The sequence below is a fragment of the Trichomonas vaginalis genome, chromosome VI (assembly GCF_026262505.1).
Source record: "Trichomonas vaginalis G3 chromosome VI, whole genome shotgun sequence".
Taxonomy (NCBI): Eukaryota; Parabasalia; order Trichomonadida; family Trichomonadidae; genus Trichomonas; species Trichomonas vaginalis.
The window spans coordinates 13,263,640-13,291,111 of record NC_067208.1 but is presented as its reverse complement, the minus strand read 5'-3'; the positions used below and the strand labels follow the sequence as shown (position 1 = coordinate 13,291,111).

Sequence of the window (27,472 nt, the reverse complement as noted above, 5' to 3'; positions counted from 1 at the left end):
TGAGGCTTCGTGGGCTTCGCCCTTGCCATGCACCTTAATGTTGTCGCTCTCTGTATTCGCTAATGGAACCTTTCTTTTTCTTACGTATATTTTACCATCTTTACTCTGACTTACATAATAGAAAGGATGTTGTATTCCTCTGGCGTCATTAATATAATAGACTCTCGTTCTGATTTTGACAAGCTCATTTTACATCGTTAAAGTTTTAATTTAGTTTTTTATCTACAGTCAAATGACTCAGTCAAATCCTACGGACAAGACCAAGGGTCATAGATGTTGAAGCATTGAAGAAAGAAATTCGTGAACAAATTTTATCCGAACTGAAGGAACAAAAAAGACAGAAGAGAAAGATAGATAAAATTGTTGATAACAACAAAAAATATGCCGGTCCACGAAACTGTGAGAAAAAAAACCCAAAAAGAGTACTAATGCCAAAAAGACGGTCGGAAACCAACAAAAGCGTGGTAAAAACTCATAAATTCTTCAAAAAGATTCATTCTCGATCTCCCATGCTGAAGAATTTACAAATAAAAAAGAGATCTACGCATCAAACTACAGCCATAAATGAACTGAACCCTTTTCTAAAGCTCAGCTCTTAGTTTATCAAATTAACGTACCGAAATCCTTCGTCATTGCAATTCAAATTTTCATCAGTAACTCAATAAAAAAAATCGGAATTTTGATTAAAGCCGATGTTATAGGTATCACAAATACTACAAAACTTGCAGCAATATCGAAATTGCCCAGCAAAAGTTGAATTGCAAATTGCTCATATTTGTTTTGAAACTAAAAATCTGCTTATTTATTCATTAATTTTTTATATCATTATTCAATACTTTAATATAAAAAAAACAATACTATTTCACCTTTAAAATGAATTTCATAAGTCAAATATTATTTTTTGAAAATGTATCAATTTTCGATTAAAACAACAATGAGAATAAAATTTACGCAAAATTATTTTTAAAAAATGGTTTGAAAAAATTTTACAATGATGTAAGAATAAGATTGCAAGAAAGTTTGAAGTATTAATTTTAAGAAAAAAAAATTCGCGATATTATTTCATAGGATCTAAGTAAATCTGATCATTTGGAGTATCGGTGCACTAATGCATAAAACAAATATTTATAGTTTTTTTTGGATTTTATGATTTTAAATATATTCACAATTGGCAATCCCAATAGATTTTTAAAAAATAGGTAAATAAAAATAGATTACAATATGCACCAGATTTAAGAACATTGAAAACATAAGATAACTATAAAACTTCTGTTCAAACTGAAAAGTCAAATAGAACAAGAAAGAAGAAGCCAGATGTACTTTCAATAACGAACCAAGAGCTTATTGCAAAGTTTGTGAATTTCATTGAAAAACAAACCGAGTCAAAGAACCGAACCCACCAGTGAAAGAAGTTGAGACAAAAGAGATAATAGTATAAAATGTCAAGAAAACATTCCACCAAAATGCCAAGAAAGAAAAAGTAAATAGATATTAGATATTATATAATACAGAAGAACGAACAGTTAAACGAATTTACTCCAGCAGAGCATATATCAATTCGCTCATATTTCGATATCATAGACAATGCAGTTCAAATTGGTGACACTAATAGAAAATATTCTGACGCAAAGATTCCATCACAACCTGGAACTGCTAAAGATAACACATGGGTAACATTCAATCTCTCACTCTCTGGTGAAAATATGTTGACCTTTACAATACATTCATTACGTATAAAATGGAAGGTCAATTTATTGTAGATAAAGAAATTGGTTCAGGTTCCAATAAAACAAACCCACCAGGATTTTGGATTGGTTTCGATGACGCTTTCTATGCAGTTGCTGGATATCAAATCCTTGCAAATGGTCGTATCGTATATTCTCAAGACAACGCAAGAGAAGAAGCATATATAACTTCAAACTCACAAACTACCGAACAAATAAAGAAAGTCGATGTTTTTCAAAGATCGACATAAAGATGTATGGAGTCATTGGAGAACATGCAGAACAGGACAAATTGTTGTGGTCCAATTACAGCAGGAAAATCATTTGATTTTAGCTTCGTTTAAGAATCCTGTTAGAAGATTCCTTCCATTAGAAGCTATTCGATTTATTCCAGCTTTTGCAGGAAACATTCAGCTTAAAGTAAAGTTCAGTAGCGACGCCTTACAATGCAACATCTATATCTGTAATGATATCATTGCTTTCAATCCAAATCTTAAAGTTGCATTTGCTTCAGATTCAAATCCACCGACAAATAAATTTGTTCCATGGAATGAACCATTCACTATGATAACGAAGGCAGTAGAAGCTAGTGGAACAGTTACTATTACAACTGTAAACCAGCAACTATTTCGAACAAAGATGGATTTTAATGAATGTTTCATTCATCCAAAGTCATTCTCTTTAGACCCTAACATTTATACAGAACTTGTAGAACATTATACAAACGAGGCTTTATGTTTTCCTGTTAAAGTTATGGATTGGATTCCTATGGACGGTTCATTCTCAAAGAATACAGATAGTTCAAGTGCAACACATTTACAGCAGCTTATACGCCTATTAATGTTAAAAGTATTTGGGCACTATTTAGAAAGAAAGACAACTATTATGTTAATTTTGAGAACCCTAAGTTTAAATATCTTCAGCTTTCCATGGGAGCTTATGGAAATATGCCTGCAGAACCTGAAAAATCATATGGACCTGTATTTTATGAAATGGTTGCGAACGCTTGCAATACAAACAATGATATGATTGGATTTAATGAAGATGTTATGAGGTCATTGGTGGATGATGGTAGTGTGGAACATAAATGGGATAGCTATGACAACACACATTTCTTATGTGGTTTTCCAACAGAAGTGGACTTTTGCTTCCAGCAAGGTCAAACATCTACTGCTCCAATAACATACAAATTGTCTGTTAAAGGACCTATTGAACTAGCAACAGAAAATGTACCAAAGCCACTTATTGATTTATGAGGGATTGTTGCTTTGCAATACAAGTAGACAGTCAGGCATACCAATAATAAGACTTGACGACTATAACTTAGCAACTGACGACAGTGAGGAATAAAGGATGAACGTTTATTTTTAAAGCTTATAAATGAGTTCTTCATCAAGCTCTCGTGAACCTTCACCATCTATGAAACAAACTTTACCAAACGATTATGGAGCACCTATTGAATATTTCTTACGAGCTGCACAATGGCAAAGAGCAGTCTCACCAAGGTTAGGTGTTCCACCAGCTCCTGTCAAAAATAGCATTTGGTCAAGTCCTTATATAAGATATGGTCTCCCACTAGGTTTGCTAGCTACAGCAGGAGCAGTTATGATGTTGAAAAGAAATAAAGCAAATGTTGTAAATAATACTGAAGTAGCTGAAGTTAAACAAACTCCGACACCTTCGCCAAAACCAACGTCAAAACCAACGCCTTCACAAGCAAAACCTTCAATGACTCCTGAACCTATGAAAGTACAAACTCCTGTTCAAAAGTCAACTCCAAAACCGACTCCAACATTTAAACCAGAACCCACACCACAAATAAATCGTAAAACTCCTGCGTTTCCTTACTGAAAAAAATAACGTTATTTTTATTTAATATTAAAATTTTTATTTGATTGAAATGACGACTAAAGTCACTGAAGCAATGAAACAAAAATTTTTGGTAGAATACATTAAATCAGGAGCGGTTCCAGAAGGTTTTTACGTTCATACTATGAAGGATGGTAGAAGTTCAAGTTAGAAAATAGATAGAAATATATTAAGGAAGATTAAACTTCATGAGGACAACATTGCTGAACTTAGGAAGAAGTTAGAAGAGTTGGAGAAAGGAAGAGAGTTATAAAGTAATGAATTCAAGTGGGTGAAAAAAGAGGTGAAAAAAGAGGTGAGATCTCACCACTTCACCTAAATTTATTTTTTCACCTCTGACAACGTTTATTTTTAAGTTTATTTTATTATTTAGCGAGAACGTTTATTTTTTATTTTATTTTTATATAAATGACGAAAACTATTGAGATAACAAACTACAACGGTCATGAGTTCAAGAACTTGTTCTTCGTTCCTCGTGAAAATACATTCTATCAGATACGAGGGAGAAAGGGTAAAGTTAGTTTGAGCGTTTATGAAGGAATGAAGAATGGAAAGTTTATACAAGCATACGATACAAACGGTAAGCGTGTTTCATTATCTTTGTCAAAACTTACTAACATTTATTTTGACAGTGATTTTGACCTATATGAAGAAGAAAGTGAGTCAGAAGATTATGAGCTGTTATGTGAAGCACAGCAATGGGAGGAGTTGCAATACTTTTGTAAGTGAGAACGTTTATTTTTTACATTAGTGAAGTCGTTTGTGAAAACGTTTATTTTTTCATTAATGAGATGAAGTGGTTGGCGGCTTTATAAATATTTAAGGTTAAGTTGGTGTTTGTGTTTGTGTTGTAAAAATATATGTTAATGGTTTCGTAAAGTGTCAAATTCACAAGTCTTGGGTAAAGTGGAACGCAGTGCCGCAGTACACAACTTAGGTATACTAACTACTGATTAGAGATCAGAGCAATCCTACCTTACCTTCAGGAGCTACAAAGCTCCTAATCGTTACGAGAGGGAGCCTTGGAGCTCCTGAAGCTCATCAGCAGAGGCTATTTACCATTTGGGCCTCTTCTGATGAAAGATGCGAAACACATCTCCGAACCAGGAGCTCCAAAGCTCCTAATCCTTACGAAAGGGAGCTTTGGAGCTCCTGAGTCTCCATCAACAGAGTCCCAGATGGTAAATGTCCTTTGCTGATGAAAGATGCGAAACACATACTAGAACCAGGAGCTCCAAAGCTCCTAATCCTTACGAAAGGGAGCTTTGGAGCTCCTGAAACTCCTTTTACTATAAAATAGGACAGTTTTCTTCTGAGGTTCTCATCAAATCTAAGACTTCAGAAGAAAGCTGTCCTATCAATGTATACTTACACTCTCATGGACTACAAGTGTACAATTTTAAGGCAGAGATTATCCGAGGCCTCTCATCAAATGAGGGACCTCGGATAATCTCTACCTTAAGTAGTCAAATAACTTTTCTCACTATTTAGGAACAAAAGAACAAGAGTTGGAGTACTTTAAGGCAAGATTCTTCCGAAATCTCTCATCGAATGAGAGACTTCGGAAGGACCTTGCCAAATCCTTGAACGCCAATATCCTTGGAACTGAGCTAGAACCAGGGAGAAGTAGCATACTATAGAGCACGATGGTAATCTCGGAAATGCTTATATCGCCCCAAGCACAATATTTAAGAAGTCTAACTCAATATAACAAGAAGTCAGGCTGAATAGATATTGTGCATATGGTTTGCAGAACTCTCATGAATATAAATTCATGTTATCCCAAAAAAGGTGACACTTTGGGTGTATCGTCCATCCCAGGGATGCAAAAATCAGATCACCTTGGATCTATAATAAAAATTTATGTGTTCTTAATTCATTTTATGGGCTTTAAAAAATAAAGTTTATTTTTATTTATTTTTTAATTTTTTATTCTTACATAAATGAACAAAAACGGAACAGCTAAAATGAATGATAATCAAATTAGAGCAGAAGGTAGAAGGTTATTTAAACGCTTCTATAACATTCCTGATGGTGCTAATCCTAAAACTCGTAGGAGCTATTTAAATGAAGCAATAGATGCATATGAAGGGTTTGACATTTCATCAGAAAGTGAGAGATTAGCGAGAATGTTAAATGTTAATATTGATTTCTATTATTGTGATCCTCAACCAGAAGACGTGGACATAAATAAGGTAGACTTTCCATTAGTGGAATCAATAATGATAGATCCAGAATTTGAAACAGTAAATATTTTATTAACACAGAGTCCATGTGGAAAACTTCACGCTGACAGAATAACAGACGTTGAAGCACTCACCGGCTATAAAGTTTGTCCATATTGTAAAGAAGAAGTTTATTCTATCCGCGATGATCCAGAAAGGAAAAACCAAAGAAGATTTTTAAAGCATTGTGAGAAATGTAAAGAAAATAATGGGAGATTAATTCAAGACGTTCAGTTGCAAAAGACACAGCAACCATAATGCACACATAATTACGAAACAGAGAAACAGAAGATATATCAGTGGTTATTAGCTCACAATTTGCAGGAATATTATAAACCGACAAGATATTATATTACTTTTGACTTTGAAACATTAGAGACTAAAGAAGAATTACAACTTTCTGAGTGTGCAACTTTGAATGCTTACTTAAAACCATTCATGGTATCATCAACGGTTAAATTAAATGATAAAACATATACGAGGAATTTTTGCTTAATTTCGAGTGATTCTTTTATGAATAAGGCTGTAGGTTGTGAAAATGGATGTTGTATGCCATTTATTTAATACAATTTAAAAACGTAGGGGTTGAGTCATGAATTTAAAATTTTATTTTTAATAAAATGCCACAGAAGAGACAAAAGGAACCATTAATGATGTGATTCAATATGTAAATAATGGTTTTGATACTATGATTCAAAGAGGTGGGCACCCTTAAAACATTTATTTTATTTTTATATAAATGGATAACGTAGATTTAGAAATTTTAATTGATGATTTAGTATTTTATCAAAATTTTCTTGATTATTACGATTTAAAAGCATATCTCCAAAAACATAATAACAATATAACGGGTGATGATATGGATTATTATTATCCATATTATAAAAATGAAATTTTGAAATATCATGATAAAATAATTTCTAAAATTAAAGACAAAATTAAAAATAATGAATATACAAAGGGAAAAACTAAATCACAACTTAAACAATTGAAAGATTTCAAAAATAAAGTATTAACAGAAGAAGAGATTGATGAATTATATAAATTATATAATCCTGAGCCGCAAAAAACAAAGGAACAAAAACAAAAGAAGAAAAAACCGAAAACAACACCAAAAGAGAAAGTAGCAAATGTTCAACAGCTAAAGGTGCAAAACGCCCAGGTCCTTCAGACCATAAATGATGCACAAGCTTTAATTTATGATTCATTAGTTAAACCATATTCAGCCCGACTTTTAAATGAAGATCAACTTTTGGAATTCATCCTTCAACATAAACTCGAAGCGGGAAAGTATATCAAACCTTTATATACAGCATATTTAAAACAAATGAATAGAATACATCCAGAATTAATGAAAGGAAAATCAACAACTAAAACTTCATCATCCAAAATCAAAGCAGATAAAATTAAACCACTTGCAACACCAAAACCTCCAACGGTAGTACCTCCTCCTTCAGTTAATCCTTCATCATTCACTTTATTATATCCATTTCAAACATTAAAGAAGCAAAAAGATTTTAAAAAGGATTTCAAAATATTAAATAAACCAACTGACCCGAAAATTCAACCGTTAAAGGAAAAATTTAGTCGCCCTTCATTTGCACCATATCCATATTCATACGAAATCGATCATTTAGAATATTCAAAAGGAAACGTTACTTATTTATTTGCCATTAACATTAACACCAGATATTTATATTGCATTCCGGTGAAAGGGAAAACAGAACAGGAAACAAGAAGAGCTATACAATACTTACTAGATCATGGAAGAGTAGATAATATAAGGGGTGATGGTGATAAAGGATTTCAGGCAGCTATGGCTCATTATTTCCCACAAATTAATTTTTACTTTTCATCCTCTCCATATACGTTTCATAATAAAATAGTTGATGCGGTAATGAGAACTCTTAGAGATGCGTTAGGGGTTAACGGTCAGATATACTGGGATGGAAATCATGACTCCATCATACAGCAGTTAGTATATTATTACAATAATACATGGCATAGAACTATAAACATGAAACCAGTGGAAATGAAAAATGATATTTCAAAAGAATGGGAATATATTAGAAAGCAAATGGAAAGGTTAAATGATGTTAAACGTGAACAAATTAATTCGGGGCTCATGAATTTTAAACAAGGGGATAAAGTTTTGATTCATCTCGATTATGGAAAAACTGATAAATCAATGACAAAAAGAAGACGAAGATTTGACACAATAGCTGAATTTGTTAGATATATTAACGGCAATGCATTAGTTGAAGTTGACAATAAATTAATAGAAATTCCGATTTATTTTATTACTCCATTATATTTAAATAATATTTAATTTTTTTATTTCGTAAGAAATGAGTGACAACAAAGCATCCAAGAGTCCTGATTCAATTAAGATTCAGAGTCCAGACGATGAATATAAAAAGAAACTAAACAGAATTAAATCAAAAATATGCTATTATAAAAAGAAGCCGCAATGCGGTGGGGCTGAAAACGATAAAGAGAGGAAAGAAATAATCGAAAAATTAGAAACTTACCGTTCAATCCTTAAACTGAGTGAAGCAAAAATAAAAGAATTTAATAGAATAAATAAATTGATTGGAAGAGATGAATTTAATAAAGATGAATTTTTAAACTCAATCCAAATTTAATTTTTTCAGTGCTACCATGTTACCATGTGTTACCATGTCAATTAACTTCTCTTAAAAATGATGACAACATAACATTTTGACAACAACACAGGAAATAAATGTTATCGTTTATGTTTTCATTAATGATTTTAGGTTATTCAATAATTAATTATTTATTTTTGAATAACTGGGAAATAAATTTACGTCAAATATGTAATTTATAAAATCTTATGTCGACAGGCTACGTAGCACAGTGGTCTAAGGTGGTGTTATGGAGGAGTCAGGGTCTGTTGTTCGAACCGCGACAGCGCCGTATTTTCTGATTTTCTTTGTTTGTCTTGTTTGTCGTGAATAAAAAGTGTCATAAAAGTGCTCTATCTTCCACGGGAATATTGTCGTGAATAAAAAGTGTCATAAAAGTGCTCTATCTTCCACGGGAATAAATAAAAAATTTACTTTATTTCTTCTTTATTTCTTTGTTCCCGTGGAAGAAGGGTTTTGCTGTTTTTTCTCAGCCGAAATCAATGATTTTTTCATTTTTGGAATCCTTAGCGAATGAGGAATCTTTTCTCTCGTGGAAGCTTTGACCAAAAATATAATAAAATGTCATGTTGTCATCATTTTTAAGAGAAGTTAATTTACCTGGTTGCACATGGTAACATGGTAGCAGTGAAATAAAATTTTGTTATCAGTTATTTTATCATCATTTTATTTAGTTCATCTTTAGTTAATAATTTGAATGGATTCGCTAATGTTCCACCTTGAGTCACAACACTTGCCCCGGCTAATTGTGAAGAACCTGGGATAAGTACTCCATGAAATGATTTCATTGGTATCATTAATTTAGAAATAGTTGGCTTAATTAATTTTGTCATTTATGATAAAAATAAAATTGCATAATTTAAATTTTTTTCTTTCTCATTTTCTCATTTTCTCATTTTCTCATTCTGTTTTGGTTTCAGTAACTTTTCAAGTTGTTGTCTTGTCAGTAACTTTAATTTTAACTTTGGATCAAATATTGGGTTTCCATCTTTATCTCTTCCAATAACACCATATGGTAGAATCTTCATTTATACTAAAATAAAAATTTAAATTATGCCGTTCGCTCTTTTGGAGCTCAGGACTTTCAGTCCGTTCTAAAGTTTGTTTCACAAGCATTGAGCGTTCATTGAACGCGAAACCATGCGAATACAGTCATAAATGGTGGCATATAATCTTCACCCGAGCCTGTTGGATTTGTTGTGAAAGTGTGTGAATGATTTCCTCCTGGTTCAGTTTGTCGAAAAGTCTTTTTTGTTGAATCGTTATAAGATGGAGATAAAACGTCATAACCAGCTTCATAGTCTGAGTTGTATAATGGGTGGTCTCTTAATGAGTGTCTATGGTCGCCAGAAAAGTTTGTAGTTCCCGTATGAGTGTGCGGTGGAAGGTTTGCTTCTTTAATTTTCTTCGAACCTCCTGTTTGCTTTGAAGAGTTAGCACAATAGAGGAAACGATCGGTTATTTGTTGCCATGTACCGAAACCGAATACATCAGCTGGATTTGTTGAGTTCATTGACGTATATAAAGAACCAATGGGGTAAATCATCTCAAGAATTGTATTTAATCCATTATGAATATTGAATTTATTATATAATATTGAATTTGGGTGAGTATTTAAAACTGGTCTTGTTATCAATATTAACGTATTATTTTTGAAAATTGCTTTTCTAACATCTTGAAATTTTGTGATTTCAGACCAGTTTCTTCCATCACTACTGATGTTTACTAAATCACCACATCCGAAAGCAATGAAATACCCATCAATATAAAATAAATTTGTAAATCTATAATTTCGAGTAAGTTTTGGAGTGAATGAATAAACCAATTCCCAATTTGATAAATCCTGTGATAAATAAATATGTCTGTTATAACTTACAGGATATGAATAGACCATTTCACCTGAAACGAGAACACAAACATTTGATCCATAACATAAAGCTTCAATGTCTCCATCGGCTTGAAAAATTTGTTCAAAACGACCTTGTGGTATTGAATATGATCTATAAATTTTATCATTTTGTAGGATAAAATACATGTTGTTAATGTAATACCACTTACTTGTATAATCAATTTCCAAATCTGATGACATCATACTAAACATATAATAATTTATCCCATCCTCACTAATGAAAATTTGATTGACTTCATAAATTAGTACCCATTTATTATTAACGCATCTAATAGGATTATTTGGATATTTAAATTTAGCATCTTGATTTAAATTACATTTGAACCATTGGATACAATCGAATGAATAACAAGGGCAAAAATCATCTCCAACCGTTATCATTCCCATAAATTTACCGTTATTATATTCAACATATAAAATTCTTGGATTAATGATTGGCTTTCGTGTATCAGGATTCCAAACAGATGGAGTAAATGATTCATAGTTTTTAAAATCATTTGTTTTAAAATAATAAAGCACTCCAGCTATATAAAATAAATACATGGTCACTCCATCGAAACATATCCATTCAAAAGAATCTATATCAAAGGTTTTATCTGATGATTTCATAAAATTTAAAAATGGTGGGGTAAAATAGACCTCTGATTGTTTTATTTCTTCATTAACAAATGATATATCAGCTTTCTTTGCTAACTCAGTATTAATGAATGAAATAACTTTTTCCTTATCCGCCTTCTTCTCTAACTCATCGTTAACATATTTTTTATCTGCTTTAAGGTCTAAACATCCTGAAACCCATCCTGTATCAGCTTTAACTTTAAAAGTCTCAAATGTCCATTCCTTATCCGCCTTCTTCTCTAACTCATCGTTAACATAAGTTTTATCTGCTTTCAGGTCTAAACATCCTGAAACCCATCTTGTATCAGCTTTAACTTTAAAAGTCTCCGATGTCCATTCATGATACCATTCAACTTTTTCTTTAATTTCATTATCTTTTTCATCAACATAAACCAAATTTGCCTTCTTATTTAATTCAGTATTAACGTATTCCTTATCTGCTTTCTTCTCTAACTCACTATCCACATATTCCTTATCTGCTTTCTTCATTATGTCGTTTAGGAAACCTTCTATGAATTCCTCATTTAAATTAAATCTTCCAATCTTCAAAACTTTAGGAAATGCATTTAATGCGTAATATCTCTGTTCTTCTGGTGGAATTGATGTTATATCATCCGTTATACCTTTAATTTTAGAATTCATAAATAAAATTTCTTTTATATTTGATATCACTGCACCACCTTTGCAAACGAATTCGAAACAGTCATTTTTCAATACTATCTCCAAATCTCCATATTTCAACCTTTGCGTTTGTTCTGCCGTCTTTGAATTATATGCATATATGGCGTATGTAATGGTCTGAAGGACCTGGGCGCTTTGCGCCTTAAGTTGTTGTGGTTGCTGTTGTTTAATCATTTATTATGATTTAAAAATAAATATTTAATCCGTTATCTCATCAGCTATTTTCTCTATTTGAAATTGCCATAATATTTCATTCATAAATTCTAAATCACAATCAAATAGGTCAGTTATTCTAAATTTAATATTTGATAAATCTTTTGAATGAAGAATAAATGAATTCCCGGATAATTGAAACGGATATGATAAAGAAAATGTGTTTAAGTTGATGGATAAAATGTTTTGTATTGATGGGTAAGAGTTAGGGTCTAATGTTTGATGTGAAAATCTCATTGGGGTATTAACTTTATCACATTTGATTAAAATGAAATTGGAACCAGTGTCAGAATACAAAACATCCCCAACATCTTTTTCAAAATTTAATATCCCCAACAATGAACGAAGATGAGGAGTACAAAATTTAATTTTCAGCGGGAATTTAATAAGGTTATTTATTTCATCAAGTTCAAAAAGTTTATCGGGTTTTGATTTAAAATTTTCTTCATACCATACGATAAATGATTCATTTAAATAACTTAAAATCGTGTTAATATCCCATTTCGCGATCACATTATTTATATACATATCATACGTTTTTTCAAGGTCATCTTTAATAAATGATATATAATCTGAAGGGTCTAAAAGAATGGGATTAAATTTACCACTCACAGAAACGAGAGTAACATTATAAATTCCGCTAACTGTTAAATTTAATTCACAGTTATTATTCGAAATAATATTGATAATTGACATTTTTATTACGATTAAAAATATGGTAAAGCGTTATTTTCCAGTGATAAATAAAACTAGAATAAGATTACCTCAAGAATTCATAAATTCAACGAATAAGAAATTCATTCATGTTATAAATTTTAGTGTTTTCAGAAAATATGAGTCAGTGTCATATTCATCAACAGGTTATATTTCACTTCATTCAAATTTAGTTCAATCAAACCCATATAATGACCATTTCATAAGATTTTCAGATGGTATTAAAAATGTAATTGATAGATTAAAATATGAACAGATTGACAATATCGAATTTTTGGAATTTTGGTTTAAATATCCCGATGGAAAAAAGATTGAAGTTAAAGATAAAGCTGACACTATAACAAAAACAATTACAATGACCGATCCGGATAGTGGGGAACAAAAAGAAATAAAACAAACGATAGAAACTGGTGAAAGGTCAATTATTATTGATTATGATTCAAAGGATTATTATTCGATAATGTTAATGCTTGAATATTAAATAGCCTTAACAAAGAATTTTTCAAGTGATATTTTATATTCATCAACTATTTTATTATAAATATCATTATATGTTAAATGAAGTTCAGTTGTTGTTCCGTTCTTTGATATCTTAATTGTGCTAATATCCTTTATAGGATTTATTTTTGCAACTGTTCCGCAGCATGAAACCTCATCATCTATGAAAAATTGAATCTTAACGTCTGAATCTTGAACATCACAAAGAATGGCGATAATGTGAATTAATGATTCATAAGGTAAAATAATTAAACCAGATTGATCAATTAAATTTATTATTGAATCATAATTATTAATTATTATATCACGGTAAATTTAGTTAGTATACATATCATGGGTACGGAGGCACTGCGCGCCACCTTACCCTTGATATGTGAATTTGACACTTTACAAAACCGTTAACGTATATTTTACAACACAAACGACAACACTAACTTAACCTTAAATATTTACAAAGCCACCAACCACTTCACCTCACTAATGTAAAAAATAAACGTTCTCACTTACAAAAGTATTGCAACTCCTCCCATTGCTGTGCTTCACATAACAGCTCATAATCTTCTGACTCACTTTCTTCTTCATATAGGTCAAAGTCACTGTCAAAATAAATGTTAGTAAGTTTTGACAAAGCTAATGAAACACGCTTACCGTTTGTATCATATGCTTGTATAAACTTTCCATTATGTTTGTTGTCATAAACGCTCAAACTAACTTTACCCTTTCTCCCTCGTATCTGATAGAATGTATTTTCACGAGGAACGAAGAACAAATTCTTGAACTCATGACCGTTGTAGTTTGTTATCTCAATAGTTTTCGTCATTTATATAAAAATAAAATAAAAAATAAACTTAAAATTAATGATATCACCACTCCCACACGTATGAAAACATAGCACAAAAATAAATTTAGGTGAAGTGGTGAGATCTCACCTCTTTTTTCACCTCTTTTTTCACCCTGTTGAATTCATTGCTTTATAACTCTCTTCCTTTCTCCAACTCTTCTAACTTCTTCCTAAGTTTAGCAATGTTGTCCTCATGAAGTTTAATCTTTCTCAAAATTCCTTCTTTATCTAATGGTTGCTTTATCTTTCTAAACTGAACTCTACCATCCTTCATAGTATGAACGTAAAAACCTTCTGGAACCGCTCCTGATTTAATGTATTCTACCAAAAACTTTTGTTTCATTGCTTCAGTGACTTTACTTGTCATTTCAATAAAATAAAAATTTTAATATTAAATAAAAATAACGTTATTTTTTTCAGTAAGGAAACGCAGGAGTTTTACGATTTATTTGAGGAGTAGGTTCTGGTTTAAATGTTGGAGTCGGTTTAGGAGTTGACTTTTGAACAGGAGTTTGTACTTTCATAGGTTCAGGAGTCATTGAAGGTTTTGCTTGTGAAGGTGTTGGTTTTGACGTTGGTTTTGGCGAAGGTGTCGGAGTTTGTTTAACTTCAGCTACTTCAGTATTATTTACAACATTTGCTTTATTTCTTTTCAACATCATAACTGCTCCTGCTGTAGCTAGCAAACCTAGTGGGAGACCATATCTTATATAAGGACTTGACCAAATGCTATTTTTGACAGGAGCTGGTGGAACACCTAACCTTGGTGAGACTGCTCTTTGCCATTGTGCAGCTCGTAAGAAATATTCAATAGGTGCTCCATAATCGTATGGTAAAGTTTGTTTCATAGATGGTGAAGGTTCACGAGAGCTTGATGAAGAACTCATTTATAAGCTTTAAAAATAAACGTTCATCCTTTATTCCTCACTGTCGTCCGTGGCTAAGTTATAGTCATCTAATCTTATTATGGGGATGCCTGACTGTCTTACCTGAATGGCAAAGCAACAATCCCTCATAAATCCAATAAGTGGCTTTGGTACGTTTTCAGTTGCTAGTTCAATAGGTCCTTTAACAGACAATTTGTATGTTATTGGAGCAGTAGATGTTTGACCTTGTTGGAAGCAAAAGTCCACTTCTGTTGGAAAACCACATAAGAAATGTGTGTTGTCATAGCTATCCCATTTATGTTCCACACTACCATCATCCACCAATGACCTCATAACATCTTCATTAAATCCTATCATATCATTGTTTGTATTGCAGGCGTTCGCAACCATTTCATAAAATACAGGTCCATATGATTTTTCGGGTTCTGCAGGCATATTTCCATAAGCTCCCATGGAAAGCTGAAGATATTTAAACTTAGGGTTCTCAAAATTAACATAATAGTTGTCTTTCTTTCTAAATAATGCCCAAATACTTTTAACATTAATAGGCGTATAAGCTGCTGTAAATGTTGCACTTGAACTATCTATATTCTTTGAGAATGAACCGTCCATAGGAATCCAATCCATAACTTTAACAGGAAAACATAAAGCCTCGTTTGTATAATGTTCTACAAGTTCTGTATAAATGTTAGGGTCTAAAGAGAATGACTTTGGATGAATGAAACATTCATTAAAATCCATCTTTGTTCGAAATAGTTGCTGGGTTACAGTTGTAATAGTAACTGTTCCACTAGCTTCTACTGACTTCGTTATCATAGTGAATGGTTCATTCCATGGAACAAATTTATTTGTCGGTGGATTTGAATCTGAAGCAAATGCAACTTTAAGAGTTGGATTGAAAGCAATGATATCATTTACAGATATAGATGTGCATTGTAAGGCGTCGCTACTGAACTTTACTTTAAGCTGAATGTTTCCTGCAAAAGCTGGAATAAATCGAATAGCTTCTAATGGAAGGAATCTTCTAACAGGAATTCTTAAACGAAGCTTAAAATCAAATGATTTTCCTGCTGTAATTGGACCACTAACAATTTGTCCTGTTCTGCATGTTCCCGAATGACTCCATACATCTTCATGTCGAGTCTTTGAGAAAACATCTACTTTCTTTATTTGTTCGGTAGTTTGTGAGTTTGAAGTTATATATGCTTCTTCTCTTGCGTTGTCTTGAGAATATACGATACGACCATTTGCAAGGATTTGATATCCAGCAACTGCATAGAAAGCGTCATCGAAACCAATCCAAAATCCTGGTGGGTTTGTTTTATTGGAACCTGAACCAATTTCTTTATCTACAATAAATTGACCTTCCATTTTATACGTAATGAATGTATTGTAAAGGTCCAACATATTTTCACCAGGAGGTGAGAGATTGAATGTTACCCATGTGTTATCTTTAGCAGTTCCAGGTTGTGATGGAATCTTTGCGTCAGAATATTTTCTATTAGTGTCACCAATTTGAACTGCATTGTCTATGATATCGAAATATGAGCGAATCTGATGAATATGCTCTGCTGGAGTAAATTCGTTTAACTGTTCGTTCTGCATGTATTTACTTCAGATAAAAATATCTATTTACTTCATTATTCTCACTCTTCTTCTTGGCATTCGTGGTGGAAGTTGTTTCTTGACATTTTCAATGAACTGTACATTCTCTTTTGTCTCAACTTCTTTCACTGGTGGGTCAGGATTCTTTGACTCGGTTTGTTTTTCAATGAAATTCACGAACTTTGCAATAAGCTCTTGGTTCGTTATTGAAAGTACATCTGGCTTCTTTTCTTCTGGTTCTATTGGTGGCTCAGTTTGAACAGAAGGTTTTATATGGGCTTCGTGGACTTCACCCTTGCCATGCACCTTAATGTTGTCGCTTTCTGCATTCGCTAATGGAACCTTTCTTTTTCTTACGTATATTTTACCATCTTTACTCTGACTTACGTAATAGAAAGGATGTTGTATTCCTCTTGCGTCATTTAATATAATAGACTCTCGCTCTGATTTTGACAAGCTCATTTTACATCGGTTAAAGTTTTAATTTTGTTTTTTATCTGCAGTCAAATGACTCAGGCAAGCCCTACGGACAAGACCCAAGGGGTCATAGATGTTGAAGCATTGAAGAAAGAAATTCGTGAGCAAATTTTATCCGAACTGAAGGAACAAAAACAAGAACAAAAGCCAGAGAGACCAAAGAGAAAACTTAGTGAAAAACAACTTGCTGCATTAGCTGCTGGAAGACAGAAGAACCCACGTTTGCTGGCGAAGAAAGCTAGAGAAGAAGCTGAAGCAAAAGCTAAAGAAGCTGAAGCAAAGAAAGAGTAAATGGTTTATTTTTATCCGAATTAAATGTATAGACAAATACCTTTATCTGTTGCGTTCAGTAGTGAAAACCCTGACGTCAAAATAAAGGGGAACAGAGTAACGTTTAAGTTTCCAACAGACTGGATTGTGAACATAAATGAAGAGAAGTACATTGGCATAATAAATATGTATATAACACGTGCTTTCAGAAAGGTTGACTTTATACTTCAAGTCGAGATAGAAAATGACGAACAGTCTTTAAGCGCCCAAAACATTCACATATACAAATACTTTAAAGACGATACAACGTTAGAAGACTGTATAATTACATTTTACGAAAATTTTCAAAAGAAGTTTAACATTGAAGTACAAACTTTACAGCCTTTCCGTGAGTTTCTTGCACAACTGAAAGAAGAAGGAATTGTAGAAAGATTAATAGCTTTTCATTACGAGTTTGTACCAAATGAAGATGGAACACATGACTGTCAATTCATTGTATTCTCACCATTCAATGAAGTCGCTAAAAAGAAAGAAAATCCATTACGTATAAGATTTCAAATCTCTGAACCAAGTGATGATTTCAAGAATGTTTTCAATTATGATGCAATGCTTCCGAGGAAAAATGAATTTTCCGAAATTAGATTTCCAGGTATTTGGGATAGAAAGCAAGCTATATTATATTCAAACTTAAGTAAGGGAGTTGAAAATGAGTTCATTGGTCATACAAGAACTTCACCACTTCCTAACCCTAAATACTATAAATTAACTGGCTTCAATCGTGAGTTTTGGATAGACATGTTCTCCACTCATGACCATAAAGCACCTGTTTTGCTACCTCCAGACCATAAGGACTGTCTCTACATTGAAGCACAACTCTTAAACTCTACCATCGCAGTATTGTAAATGACCTCATTATTTTTATCACGAATGACCTCATTGCTGACAAAAATAAATGACCTCAGAACTTCAACTTACGAATAAAGCTTGTTTTAGTCGTTATTGAGAAGTTAAACTTTTCAGCAAAGCAAGGACTAGAAGACTTACATAAGTCAAATCCAATCTCTTGACCATCATGAAGTGCTTTGTAAAGTTTCATTAAACTGAACTCAGAGTCTTTGTCATATGTTCCAACAGGTATGTGAATGTTCTTATCTTCATTGTAATAGCATTGTATAGCTTCAGGAAACATTTCATTTGCTGTTAAAGCAAGGACGTCTTGTTTGACACCTTTGCAACGTGCATGGAATGCAACTTCATTTAAATCATTCGTGAGTAAGTCTATGTAAGTCTTCTTTCCACAAAATATTGACTTGTATGCTAAACTTTGTTTTCCAGGTGTTATTTCTGCGAAGTCAGAATGAAATTGACCAAGGTTCTTTCCTATAAGTTCGCGACCGTATCTCTTCTTAAACTCTGCTGCAAGCTTTGGTATGTCTTCATTGAAATATGCATGCTATCACAGTCCTGGTAGAAGATTTGAAGTCCCATATCTTCAGCAGTACAGAATACTTCACACATTATTCTCTTCGACATAGACAGAATGTTAACACCAAGTGGACAGAAGTTAAAGTGTCTGCAAATGCTTTTCGTTAGCTTGAAAATAGTTTTATCTGAACCATCCAAACCTTCGAACTTCACTATATGGTTGTAGTTTCTGATGGCATATCTTATAGCATCTTTGTCATTTACTATGGTTATTTTTGACTCAATAGGAGATAGAATAGTTTTGCCATAAATACTGTTCAGAATGAGCTTTATATTTTCTTGCAAAGGATTTCCTTCTTTCTTATACTTTAACCTTAACTCAAACAACTTCTTTACTTCATCTCTTATTCTAATATCTCTGTTTCCATCGTAATAGTATCCTTGCAACACTTCACATTTGACACCTTGATATTTTATGAGGTCTTGTAATGTTATATGGTCAACATACATTAAACAGCAAGTGTTTGAACTTCTGGGAACGTTAAGTTCTGGATTTAGTTCAGGGTCACAAACTATTAAAGGAAAGTGTCTATGTATTCCAATCTCTGTTATCTTAATGAGAACAAAGAAGCCAGACATAAACTTTTCACCAATGGGTTCCTTTTGGTCGTCATCGAATAAATGTCTCATGAGATACTCTGTGCTTAACATTTCTTTCTTCATAACCTTTGGAATACCTTCTAAAGTATAAAGTCTTGCTATAGCTGATGGATATAATGAAACAGCGTCGAAGTCAGCAATGAGTTTCTTTTCGCTCTTTTGTTTAATGTTATCTGACAGCATACATCTTCCACCTTGAATACAGCGTGAAATAAATTCTCTTGGTTTATTTGAGAGGTCATATAAATTTCCATTCGGGAAGTACACTCTGTTCTCAAATAATTTGTTAGCAATTGAACAAATACTAACGTAGTCATAAACGTTTAAATCAAATTCTTTCAATATGTCATTGCGGAACTTAACAAAACCTTCTCTTAAAATTCTTACATCTTGTTTGCAATAAAATGTGCTATACTTTTCTAAGTCGAAGTGGTTCTCATCTATTCTGCAAACCTTTGATGGAATCTATGTTTTTCATGAATGTATCTGCATCCGGATAAACTTACATGCTTCAGAAATGACACCAGTTCTGTTGTCATTTGCTAACAAAACACTGCTGTAGTAGTTGTATGGAAATACTTCTTTCGGTCCTGTTTGTAAGTTAAACATAGCAGGAAATAGTTTAAGTTTCTTATTTATAACACTGTAAGAGTCTTTTATAATAATTGCCCTTCCTTTATATAAGCCAGTTATTTGCATTGTTCGTGAACCTTTAATGATGGAGTTCCTTTCACTTCTGTCATGTGTCTTAAGATGAAGTTTATGTCATAACTGAGGTTATGGAAATATATTAAACTCTTGTCAGGAAGTCGCTCCAAAAATTCTGTTGCACAATTCTGACCCCATATGCTTTCACTCACTGAACCATCTTCACTGTCATAACATATGTTAAAAGCTTTATGAAAGCCATCGGTACTGCACTCAAAGTCAGCAAAGAAAACGTGCTCAGGAATGAACTTGCACTTATTTTTATTTACTTCTTTTGACTCGGCTTTCTTCTTCGGTTGTACACAATACTTTGGAGCATATGTCAAATCTTTAAATGGTGCAAGGTTCTGTTTATATAAGTCAGTCGTATATGTGAAAAGTTCTCCATAAGAAATAGGTTCGAAATATTTGCACTCCCACAATGTTTTCATAACATCCCATAACGGTGTTGTTCTATCATAACGAACTACATATTTATCTTCTCTCTTTGTATAAATCTTCATTTGTTTCTCAATGTTCATTCCACCACAAGCTTTGAGAATTTCTTTGTAATTTCTGACGAAATATGTTGTCATTGGTAATCTTTCATTTAGCATGTAGTGGTCTTCAACAAGGAGTAAGTCAATAGTTCTAACAGTTTCACATTCTTTTGGTATGTATCTCTTTATTTCATTATGTCTTGAGTCATTGAAGTAACCAATGGTAACATTAAATGCTATACCTGTTGCATCAGAAATTTCTTGTACTTTACTTTGAGGAAAGTCTCTAACACGAATGACTTCTCTCATGTGGTCAATAGTTTCTTCATCTACTCCAGCCTGAATGCAAGCATAAACGAAACAATTGTCTTCTGTCATAAGTGCTGCAGTTCTTTTGTTCAATTCATTGAAGATTTGGTAGCGCTCAAGATTTATAGGTAATGTGCAAAGATACTTCCAGAACTGACCGCTTCTCTTCTTATAAAACTTCTTTTCACCATTATCGTTCCAAAAGCTTTCTATAAGTGCTGGGTTTCCTGTTTGCTTAAGAGCTTCCAAAATGGCTTTCTGGTCATTTGTCAGTGTGCTTTCATCTCTATATGGTCTCTTTTTTGGTTTGCCTTTCTTTACATCTGACATCGTTAAGCCTTCATATTCTGTTAAATCATACATCTTTATTTCAGTAAGATTCTTTATGTTTGTCAAGAAGAAGTCATAGTGCATTTCAACAATACCTGCAGCATTTGCTTCTATCTCTGATATAAAGTTCTCCTTCAAGAGCTGATGTAGTAATGTTCCAATATTATTGAGGTTTAACGTAGAACATTCATACTTTCCACCAAGTTTATAACATACCATCCATCTTTGTTGGGAGTTTATTTTAATTTTCTCTAAGAGTCTCATGAAAACCTTACCGAAATGTTTGTGTAAGTAGTCTCTGTTTGGTTCATCTAAAGCTTCGATGTTAAAGTCAATGAGTCTATTGCCTGACTTCACATTTCTCTTCCTATTCTCTTCATCTTTCTTTAACCATCTCTCACCTTCTTTTGGTTTGTCGTCAATGGAACGAATGACATCGTTAGCTTTGCGAACTTGTTCTATAGCGCTCTTAAACATCTCTCTTCTCTGTTGTTTCAGTGTGTCGTCTCTTCTTTGTTTCACCAACGTTTGCATTTATGTCAAACATTTCTCTTCTTACTTCATGAGGTACTGAACGTCTATGATATAAGTCAATAGCAATGTCATTTAAAGGAAATGCTCTTGCATGGACTTCGTCCTCGCCGCGTTGCGGCTTTATGAAACTCATGAATTCTATCATAACTTATTGCACCATTATAGTCATTGAGGATGTCAGCGAGTGCTTTTTTGTTTGTTGCGTATGCTTTGCAACATCTATATTAGCTTCTGTAAGAAGTTGTTTTATTTCCGAGTGTTCTAACTTAGACAACTTCCGATACATCTTTAGTAGGAAATAAAAAAATATTTTTTGAAAAAATTAGATTAGATTTTTTAAAGTTATTTTTCAAAATAATTTAATATTTTTATTTTAATGAAACACATGCAAGATTGCAAGTTCTTTTCATACAATGCTCTCGCTACTGCCATCAAGAATGAGTTCAATAATGCTTCAAATGTTAATGTTATCTTTAACAAGAAGTTTGTGAAAGAATCTAAGTTTGGTCAGTATGTCAGACCATTAGCTATCGTCATTGACCGCAAACGTTATACTTCACAAGAGTTAGCAGTAGTTTTGAAACAAAAGAGTTTCTTCGTGAATGTCAAAGATACTCATTATACTGTCATAAAGAACTCTAACATTGACTTCTTCAGTATTGCTTTAAATCTTTCCGAACAGAAAGAATATAAGAAGGGTGAAACAAATGTGAAATATTATCCTTCATCTCTGAAGACAATAACGAACAAAGATGTTATACAGAAATTCTTACCAAAGGTTGAAGAAGCTTCTATTGACATTGACGAAGGAAGTGAAATGGTTGAAGAAATAGACCCTGAAGCTATTTAAGCAAAAATATATTTTTGAATAACTGATGGTGTCACTACGTCACCATGTCACCAGGTTAATTAACTTCTTTTAAAAAATGATGACAACATGACATTTTGACAACACAGCAGGATTAATGCAAAAATGAATGTTATCGTTTATGTTATCGTTAATGTTATCGTTAATGTTATCAGTGTCGAACATAATTGACGTAGGATTCATGACTTCTTCGTAATGAGTGTAAATATAGCACAAAATATATTTTAGGTGAAGAGGTGAGATCTCACCCCACCTCTTTTTCACCTCACCTCTTCGTTAATTTGTCGTGACTTCATCATTAATGTTGTCGTGACTTCATTCTTCCTCTTTGAAGTTATCGAATATTCGTTATTTTTTCCTTCAGTAATGTTAAGTCTTCTTTGAATGTAAGTATTGTGCAACCTTTGATGTCAGTGTGTTTGAGGAAGAGTATTTTTTGAATTTCCTTTATTTGCTCATTCGGTGTCATTGAAATCGGTAAGTTTTCACGATAGAACCAGTTTTGTCAGATTTATATATCTTAGCTAAGTCATAAAAGCTCTTGTTGTTTCTTCTGACTAAATGTAACATAACCATATCTTTATCTTCTTCTTTCTCCCAATTCTTCAGTAATATATCATATACCTATAACTCTTTTCCTTTCCTTTTGGTACTGAACGCGGTATTCTTTCTGTATGCTTTTGTCTTTGGATTCAATGACTTTCATCTTTTGCTTGAAGTTTCTTTTCCATCTCTCCACGTTCTGCTTTATATAGTTCATCTAACATCATGAAAATATAACAAGCATAACGAGGTGAAGCCCATATTGCTACACAGCGTTTTACTAAAAGTCTTATGAACATAATAACCTTTCAAACCAGGAGCCAAATCTTGCGATTTTCATACGGAATCTCTTCTTCTCAGTTTTTCCGAGGGAAGCAAATCATATGAGGAAATTCTTCTAAAAGTTCTTTTGTCTGTTGGTTTTCAAACCAATTGATATGCTTGCTTTGTAGAACGAAGAGCATTCATTATACTTTGCATTTGGTACAATGTCATCTTTGACTGAACGAATGAGACGTAACTGTTTGTTATACTGTAATGTACTCGTATTCCTTTCATTTATAGCTTCACATGGACTAATAAGAAAGCAGACAAAACAGGATGCTCAAACATTAAAGACTGAAATAACTCAAACATTATATCCCTTTGGTTCTATTTATACGTCAATGAATTCAACAAATCCGGCAACAGTTTCTGGGTTTTGGTACAATGCAGCAGATTGTAGACAAATTCTAATATTGTTCTACTAATTCAAAACAAGGCCGGTGGTTCAAAAGAAAATAAAGAAGCAAAAACTTAACCTCCGCACACCTCATGACAGGAAGACAAACTTTTCTGGCGACCATAGACACTCATTAAGAAGACCACCCATGTAATACAACTCAGAGATGAAGCTGGCAATGACGTTTTATCTCCATCTTATAACAATTCAGGCAAAAAAGACTTTTCGACAAACTGAACCGGGAGGAAATCATGTCATACTTTTTCACAAAAAATCCAAAGGCCTGGGCGCGCTGCAAGATCACTGGACCATTATGACTGTATTCGCATGGTACCCGCGTTCAATGAACGCGCTTGGAGGCAGAATAGAAATCTATACTTTATTAAAATGAGCTTGAAAGAAGTATTCGAATCCCCTCCCCGTGGAGGTCATTTAAGAAATTCAATGAAGCTGCAAAGAGTTGGGGCTTTACTAACAGAGCTGAAGGGAAAAGGTCTTTGACAAAAATGTTGTACATCAACAAAATAAACCCTACGACTAACTTTTATCAATTTACTCCAACACTCCTGACGCATACCAATTTGACACTCTCGTTCAAGAGCAGATAAAGTGAGGACATAAACCAGTCTCATAATTCATTAATGTTTACACTCGCAAACATATGCATATCCAATGAGGAAATAAGGAACTCGTGAAGTGTTAAGAGTTATTTAACAAAAGTTTGTAGGCAGAACATAGCCCAATAACTTTAACATCAGACCAAGACAGTGCATACCTCAGCAATGAAATCAACAGATTTTCTCATTAAGCATAAACATAACTCACTACACTACTTGAATGACCATAAACCATAACATATCTCGGCATCATAAAACCGCTTTCATAAGGACTCTCAGAGATTTAAATAAGAAGCGAGACTTTACGAAGAAAACAATTGAAAATTTTCTCGAAGTATATATCCTCAACACATTCTACAACAGAAACATACACCAAATTCAATGACACAACAGACAAGAAGAGAAAGTATATACATAAGAAACGAGTCAAACACAAAAATATCAGAAATTCAACACAAATTTACCCCTCATTCCTGGTACCCAAATGTTCGTGTTAGTTCTTGACGACATAACCCGTTAAAAAGAAACGTTTAAGGTTAAGTAGAAACTATTATAATCGAGACTCTACGCAAGTAATTGGCATATCTTATAAAGCTGCCGACGACTCTATTGCGTTTTATCCTCGTCATAAATTAAGTTTGAAAGTAGTAATGGCATAACTTGCTGAAAGACATTGACGAACGCAAAGCGCGAGTGGTTATTGAAATACTTGTTACAAACATAAACGATGACTATAAAGTAAGATATGAAGGAGCGTTGAAGATGTTAACCATGCTAAGAACTTGAGAGAGACGAAGCCAACACATTGGGACCCAATTAGAAGCGGGAGTACTGGAAAGACAAAAATAAGCACAGAATTAGAATAAGAAAATTCTTCTAACTTTTTCATTAATGTAAATCCAGAATGAATGAGAACATCATGTATATTAATGGTACCATTTATTTTAACATAAATTACACCAAAAATATATTTTAGGTGAAGAAGGTGAGATCGTCACCCGTTTTTCAAACCTGTTTTTTCACCCTCACCGCTTAGCGGCTCAGATTGCTTTAGCTTTCTCGTTGAATTTCTGAATTTCCTTAAGATAGAAAATAAAGTTAGTTTTATTTTATTTATTTTTTTAAAATTTTGTAATAAAAGAAATATGAATTCAACAAATCGGCACAACAACAATTCAACAACTACAGCACCAATACTCGCTAGTCATGTGAATCTAACGTAATGTTGTAGAGATGAAAAGCTTATACATTCCTTCTTCATATACTTTTGGAACAGAATCCAGAAGATAAACAAGAAACTTTTACAAGTAATTTAGACTGTAGTGCGAAAGATGAAACAAATGAAACAGTATCTTTATGAAATGCAAGGACTATTATTTGACCATTTTACCCAAATTGGCTGAAAATCCAACAGCAAAAACAACTATTCCTGAATTCGACGAAATAGAAGTGAACCAACTGATCGTAGAAAAGAAGATTCATGACTAACAGTAAATATAGAGTTTCTAGGATATCTCATTGCACATAAAGTTATGGACAAAGATTGCGGAATGGTTTTATAAAAAATATTTCTGACATAATATAAATCGGTGAGTTTAAGACATACATAACTTCTGTTTCATTAGTTGCAAATGTGTTTGGGAAATAAGAGATAAAATAGAAGAGGTAAGGTTGCATGAACAGTTTAAAACCTATGCAGCTTTTGAGTTAAAGAAAACCATTGACGCCTTAACAGTTGTTCTACGCTGGTTTATTTCAATGTATAACGAAAATGGAAAAATTCCGCATGTTCAAAAATTAAGCAGCAATAAGAAAATATAAATCTACTCAGTCAAAGAGATAGAAAGAATGCGAAAACGACTATGCAGAACTTAAAAGAAAAGAAAGCAGAAAGCCGAAGATAAAATGGATATGTTGACATTTCTGAACAAAACTATCGCACTGCAGAAGATTCTTCTGTCTGACGTCAAGAAGAAAAATATAAAGAGACTTTCGGTATGATTAAAAACAGTTCGATGTATTAAAGAGAAATAAGCTATCGAATTGTTTTAGGATTCAAATAATACATCGTACAATTCATGTAAAACGCTTGGTGAAAAAAGAGGTGAAAAGAGGTTGAAAAAATTAGGTGAAAAAAAAGGTGAGATCTCACCTCTTCACCTAAAATTTATTTTATTGAATTTCAGACACAAAAAAGTAATGCCATTTCATTAGTTAGAAAAGAGAGCGCGACCTAATCTTTTTTTTTATTTATTTTTTTATTTTGTAACTCGCCCACACAGGATGAGCGATATATATGGAGTTGTGAAAACAAGCTCGCACACACTCCACACTCGATCACCAAAGTGGGTTATAGATGCGTGTGATGTTAACATGTAAGATACTCAAAGAAATACAACCAAATTTCTTTGTCAGACATGTATATTCTCATCTGGAAAGAAATACACACGCTGGTTGAGATGCTTCAGATCAGAAAATTTTACAAGATATCCGTGGAGCTTATGATATCGTAAGATCTTGTGGAATGGGAGAACTAAGCATATCTCTATCGACAATAGAGTCTTAGACGCAATAGTTTTTTATGGATTGACCCAGTTGTGGATATAAACTTCATAACATATGGTTTCATCGATACGGAACGTTTGCAGTGAAGGCTTAACTGTTAATCGTTCAGAATCCGAAGGACTTCAATTCAGCAAAGAAAGAAAGATAGAAGAATTAATAGTAAGCTCAAAGATATGACCGAGTATCAGATCATATAGAGTCATAGCAATGTGTTGTGTTACTTTAATGATATGAGGCTGCTGAATAAGCAGAACTAGCTTTGATAAGTTTGAAAAATGGTTAGTGGTTGCTCGTCGACTAAAGGTACAAGAAACGTCTTTGAAGTAGATGAGATGATAAAGCTAAAATTATTTGAGCGAAGTTGCTGAAAAATATCATGTAAAGTCGTTATTTTTGGTCTTTTGTGAAAGACAAAAAAATAAAGTTATTGTTTATTGTGTTATTTATTTTTTTATTTTGTATGTAAAGAGTCAGTAATGCTACAAACATCAGAGAACACAACACAGTTTATAGTCC

The 27,472-nt window shown here is 32.9% G+C and overlaps 9 protein-coding genes and 2 pseudogenes across 11 annotated transcripts, besides 6 other annotated features; 5 read left to right on the top strand and 6 right to left on the bottom strand.

Annotated features, from left to right (window-relative positions):
* Nucleotides 1-4,541: part of a mobile genetic element that runs on past the window's edge.
* On the top strand, nucleotides 3,105-3,418 carry TVAGG3_0858150 (repellent protein 1 family; the record flags this gene model as incomplete). The annotated part of the gene is made up of 1 exon (XM_051249613.1): nucleotides 3,105-3,418. A coding segment is annotated over one exon (314 nt), but the record flags the coding sequence as incomplete, so codon positions are not given.
* Nucleotides 4,542-4,573: 32 nt separating the features above from the next.
* Nucleotides 4,574-4,877: a mobile genetic element.
* A 683-nt stretch (nucleotides 4,878-5,560) lies between these two features.
* Nucleotides 5,561-6,076, top strand: TVAGG3_0858120 (uncharacterized protein; the record flags this gene model as incomplete). The annotated part of the gene is made up of 1 exon (XM_051249612.1): nucleotides 5,561-6,076. One exon carries the CDS (start codon nucleotides 5,561-5,563, stop codon nucleotides 6,074-6,076), a length of 516 nt encoding a protein of 171 aa, XP_051085087.1.
* Nucleotides 5,561-6,076: a mobile genetic element.
* Nucleotides 6,077-7,409: 1,333 nt separating this feature from the next.
* Nucleotides 7,410-10,042: a mobile genetic element.
* Nucleotides 8,167-8,463, top strand: TVAGG3_0858100 (uncharacterized protein; the record flags this gene model as incomplete). Its single annotated transcript, XM_001296978.1, has 1 exon — nucleotides 8,167-8,463. The coding sequence occupies one exon, from the start codon at nucleotides 8,167-8,169 to the stop codon at nucleotides 8,461-8,463; it is 297 nt and encodes a 98-aa protein (XP_001296979.1).
* Nucleotides 10,043-10,306: 264 nt separating the features above from the next.
* Nucleotides 10,307-11,866, bottom strand: TVAGG3_0858080 (uncharacterized protein; the record flags this gene model as incomplete). The annotated part of the gene is made up of 1 exon (XM_001296977.2): nucleotides 10,307-11,866. A coding segment is annotated over one exon (1,560 nt), but the record flags the coding sequence as incomplete, so codon positions are not given.
* A 1,568-nt stretch (nucleotides 11,867-13,434) lies between these two features.
* Nucleotides 13,435-23,621: a mobile genetic element.
* Nucleotides 14,567-14,845, bottom strand: TVAGG3_0858070 (repellent protein 1 family; the record flags this gene model as incomplete). Its single annotated transcript, XM_051249611.1, has 1 exon — nucleotides 14,567-14,845. A coding segment is annotated over one exon (279 nt), but the record flags the coding sequence as incomplete, so codon positions are not given.
* On the bottom strand, nucleotides 14,876-15,661 carry TVAGG3_0858060 (uncharacterized protein; the record flags this gene model as incomplete). The annotated part of the gene is made up of 1 exon (XM_051249610.1): nucleotides 14,876-15,661. The coding sequence occupies one exon, from the start codon at nucleotides 15,659-15,661 to the stop codon at nucleotides 14,876-14,878; it is 786 nt and encodes a 261-aa protein (XP_051085085.1).
* TVAGG3_0858050 (uncharacterized protein) lies at nucleotides 16,553-16,912 on the bottom strand (the record flags this gene model as incomplete). Its single annotated transcript, XM_051249609.1, has 1 exon — nucleotides 16,553-16,912. A coding segment is annotated over one exon (360 nt), but the record flags the coding sequence as incomplete, so codon positions are not given.
* TVAGG3_0858040 (uncharacterized protein) lies at nucleotides 16,958-17,218 on the top strand (the record flags this gene model as incomplete). The annotated part of the gene is made up of 1 exon (XM_051249608.1): nucleotides 16,958-17,218. One exon carries the CDS (start codon nucleotides 16,958-16,960, stop codon nucleotides 17,216-17,218), a length of 261 nt encoding a protein of 86 aa, XP_051085083.1.
* Nucleotides 17,243-18,100, top strand: TVAGG3_0858030 (uncharacterized protein; the record flags this gene model as incomplete). The annotated part of the gene is made up of 1 exon (XM_051249607.1): nucleotides 17,243-18,100. One exon carries the CDS (start codon nucleotides 17,243-17,245, stop codon nucleotides 18,098-18,100), a length of 858 nt encoding a protein of 285 aa, XP_051085082.1.
* TVAGG3_0858020 lies at nucleotides 18,156-19,132 on the bottom strand (annotated as a pseudogene). The gene has a single exon. A coding segment is annotated over exon 1 (977 nt).
* Nucleotides 19,139-21,327, bottom strand: TVAGG3_0858010 (annotated as a pseudogene). Its single transcript has one exon. A coding segment is annotated over exon 1 (2,189 nt).
* Nucleotides 23,622-23,676: 55 nt separating the features above from the next.
* Nucleotides 23,677-27,472: part of a mobile genetic element that runs on past the window's edge.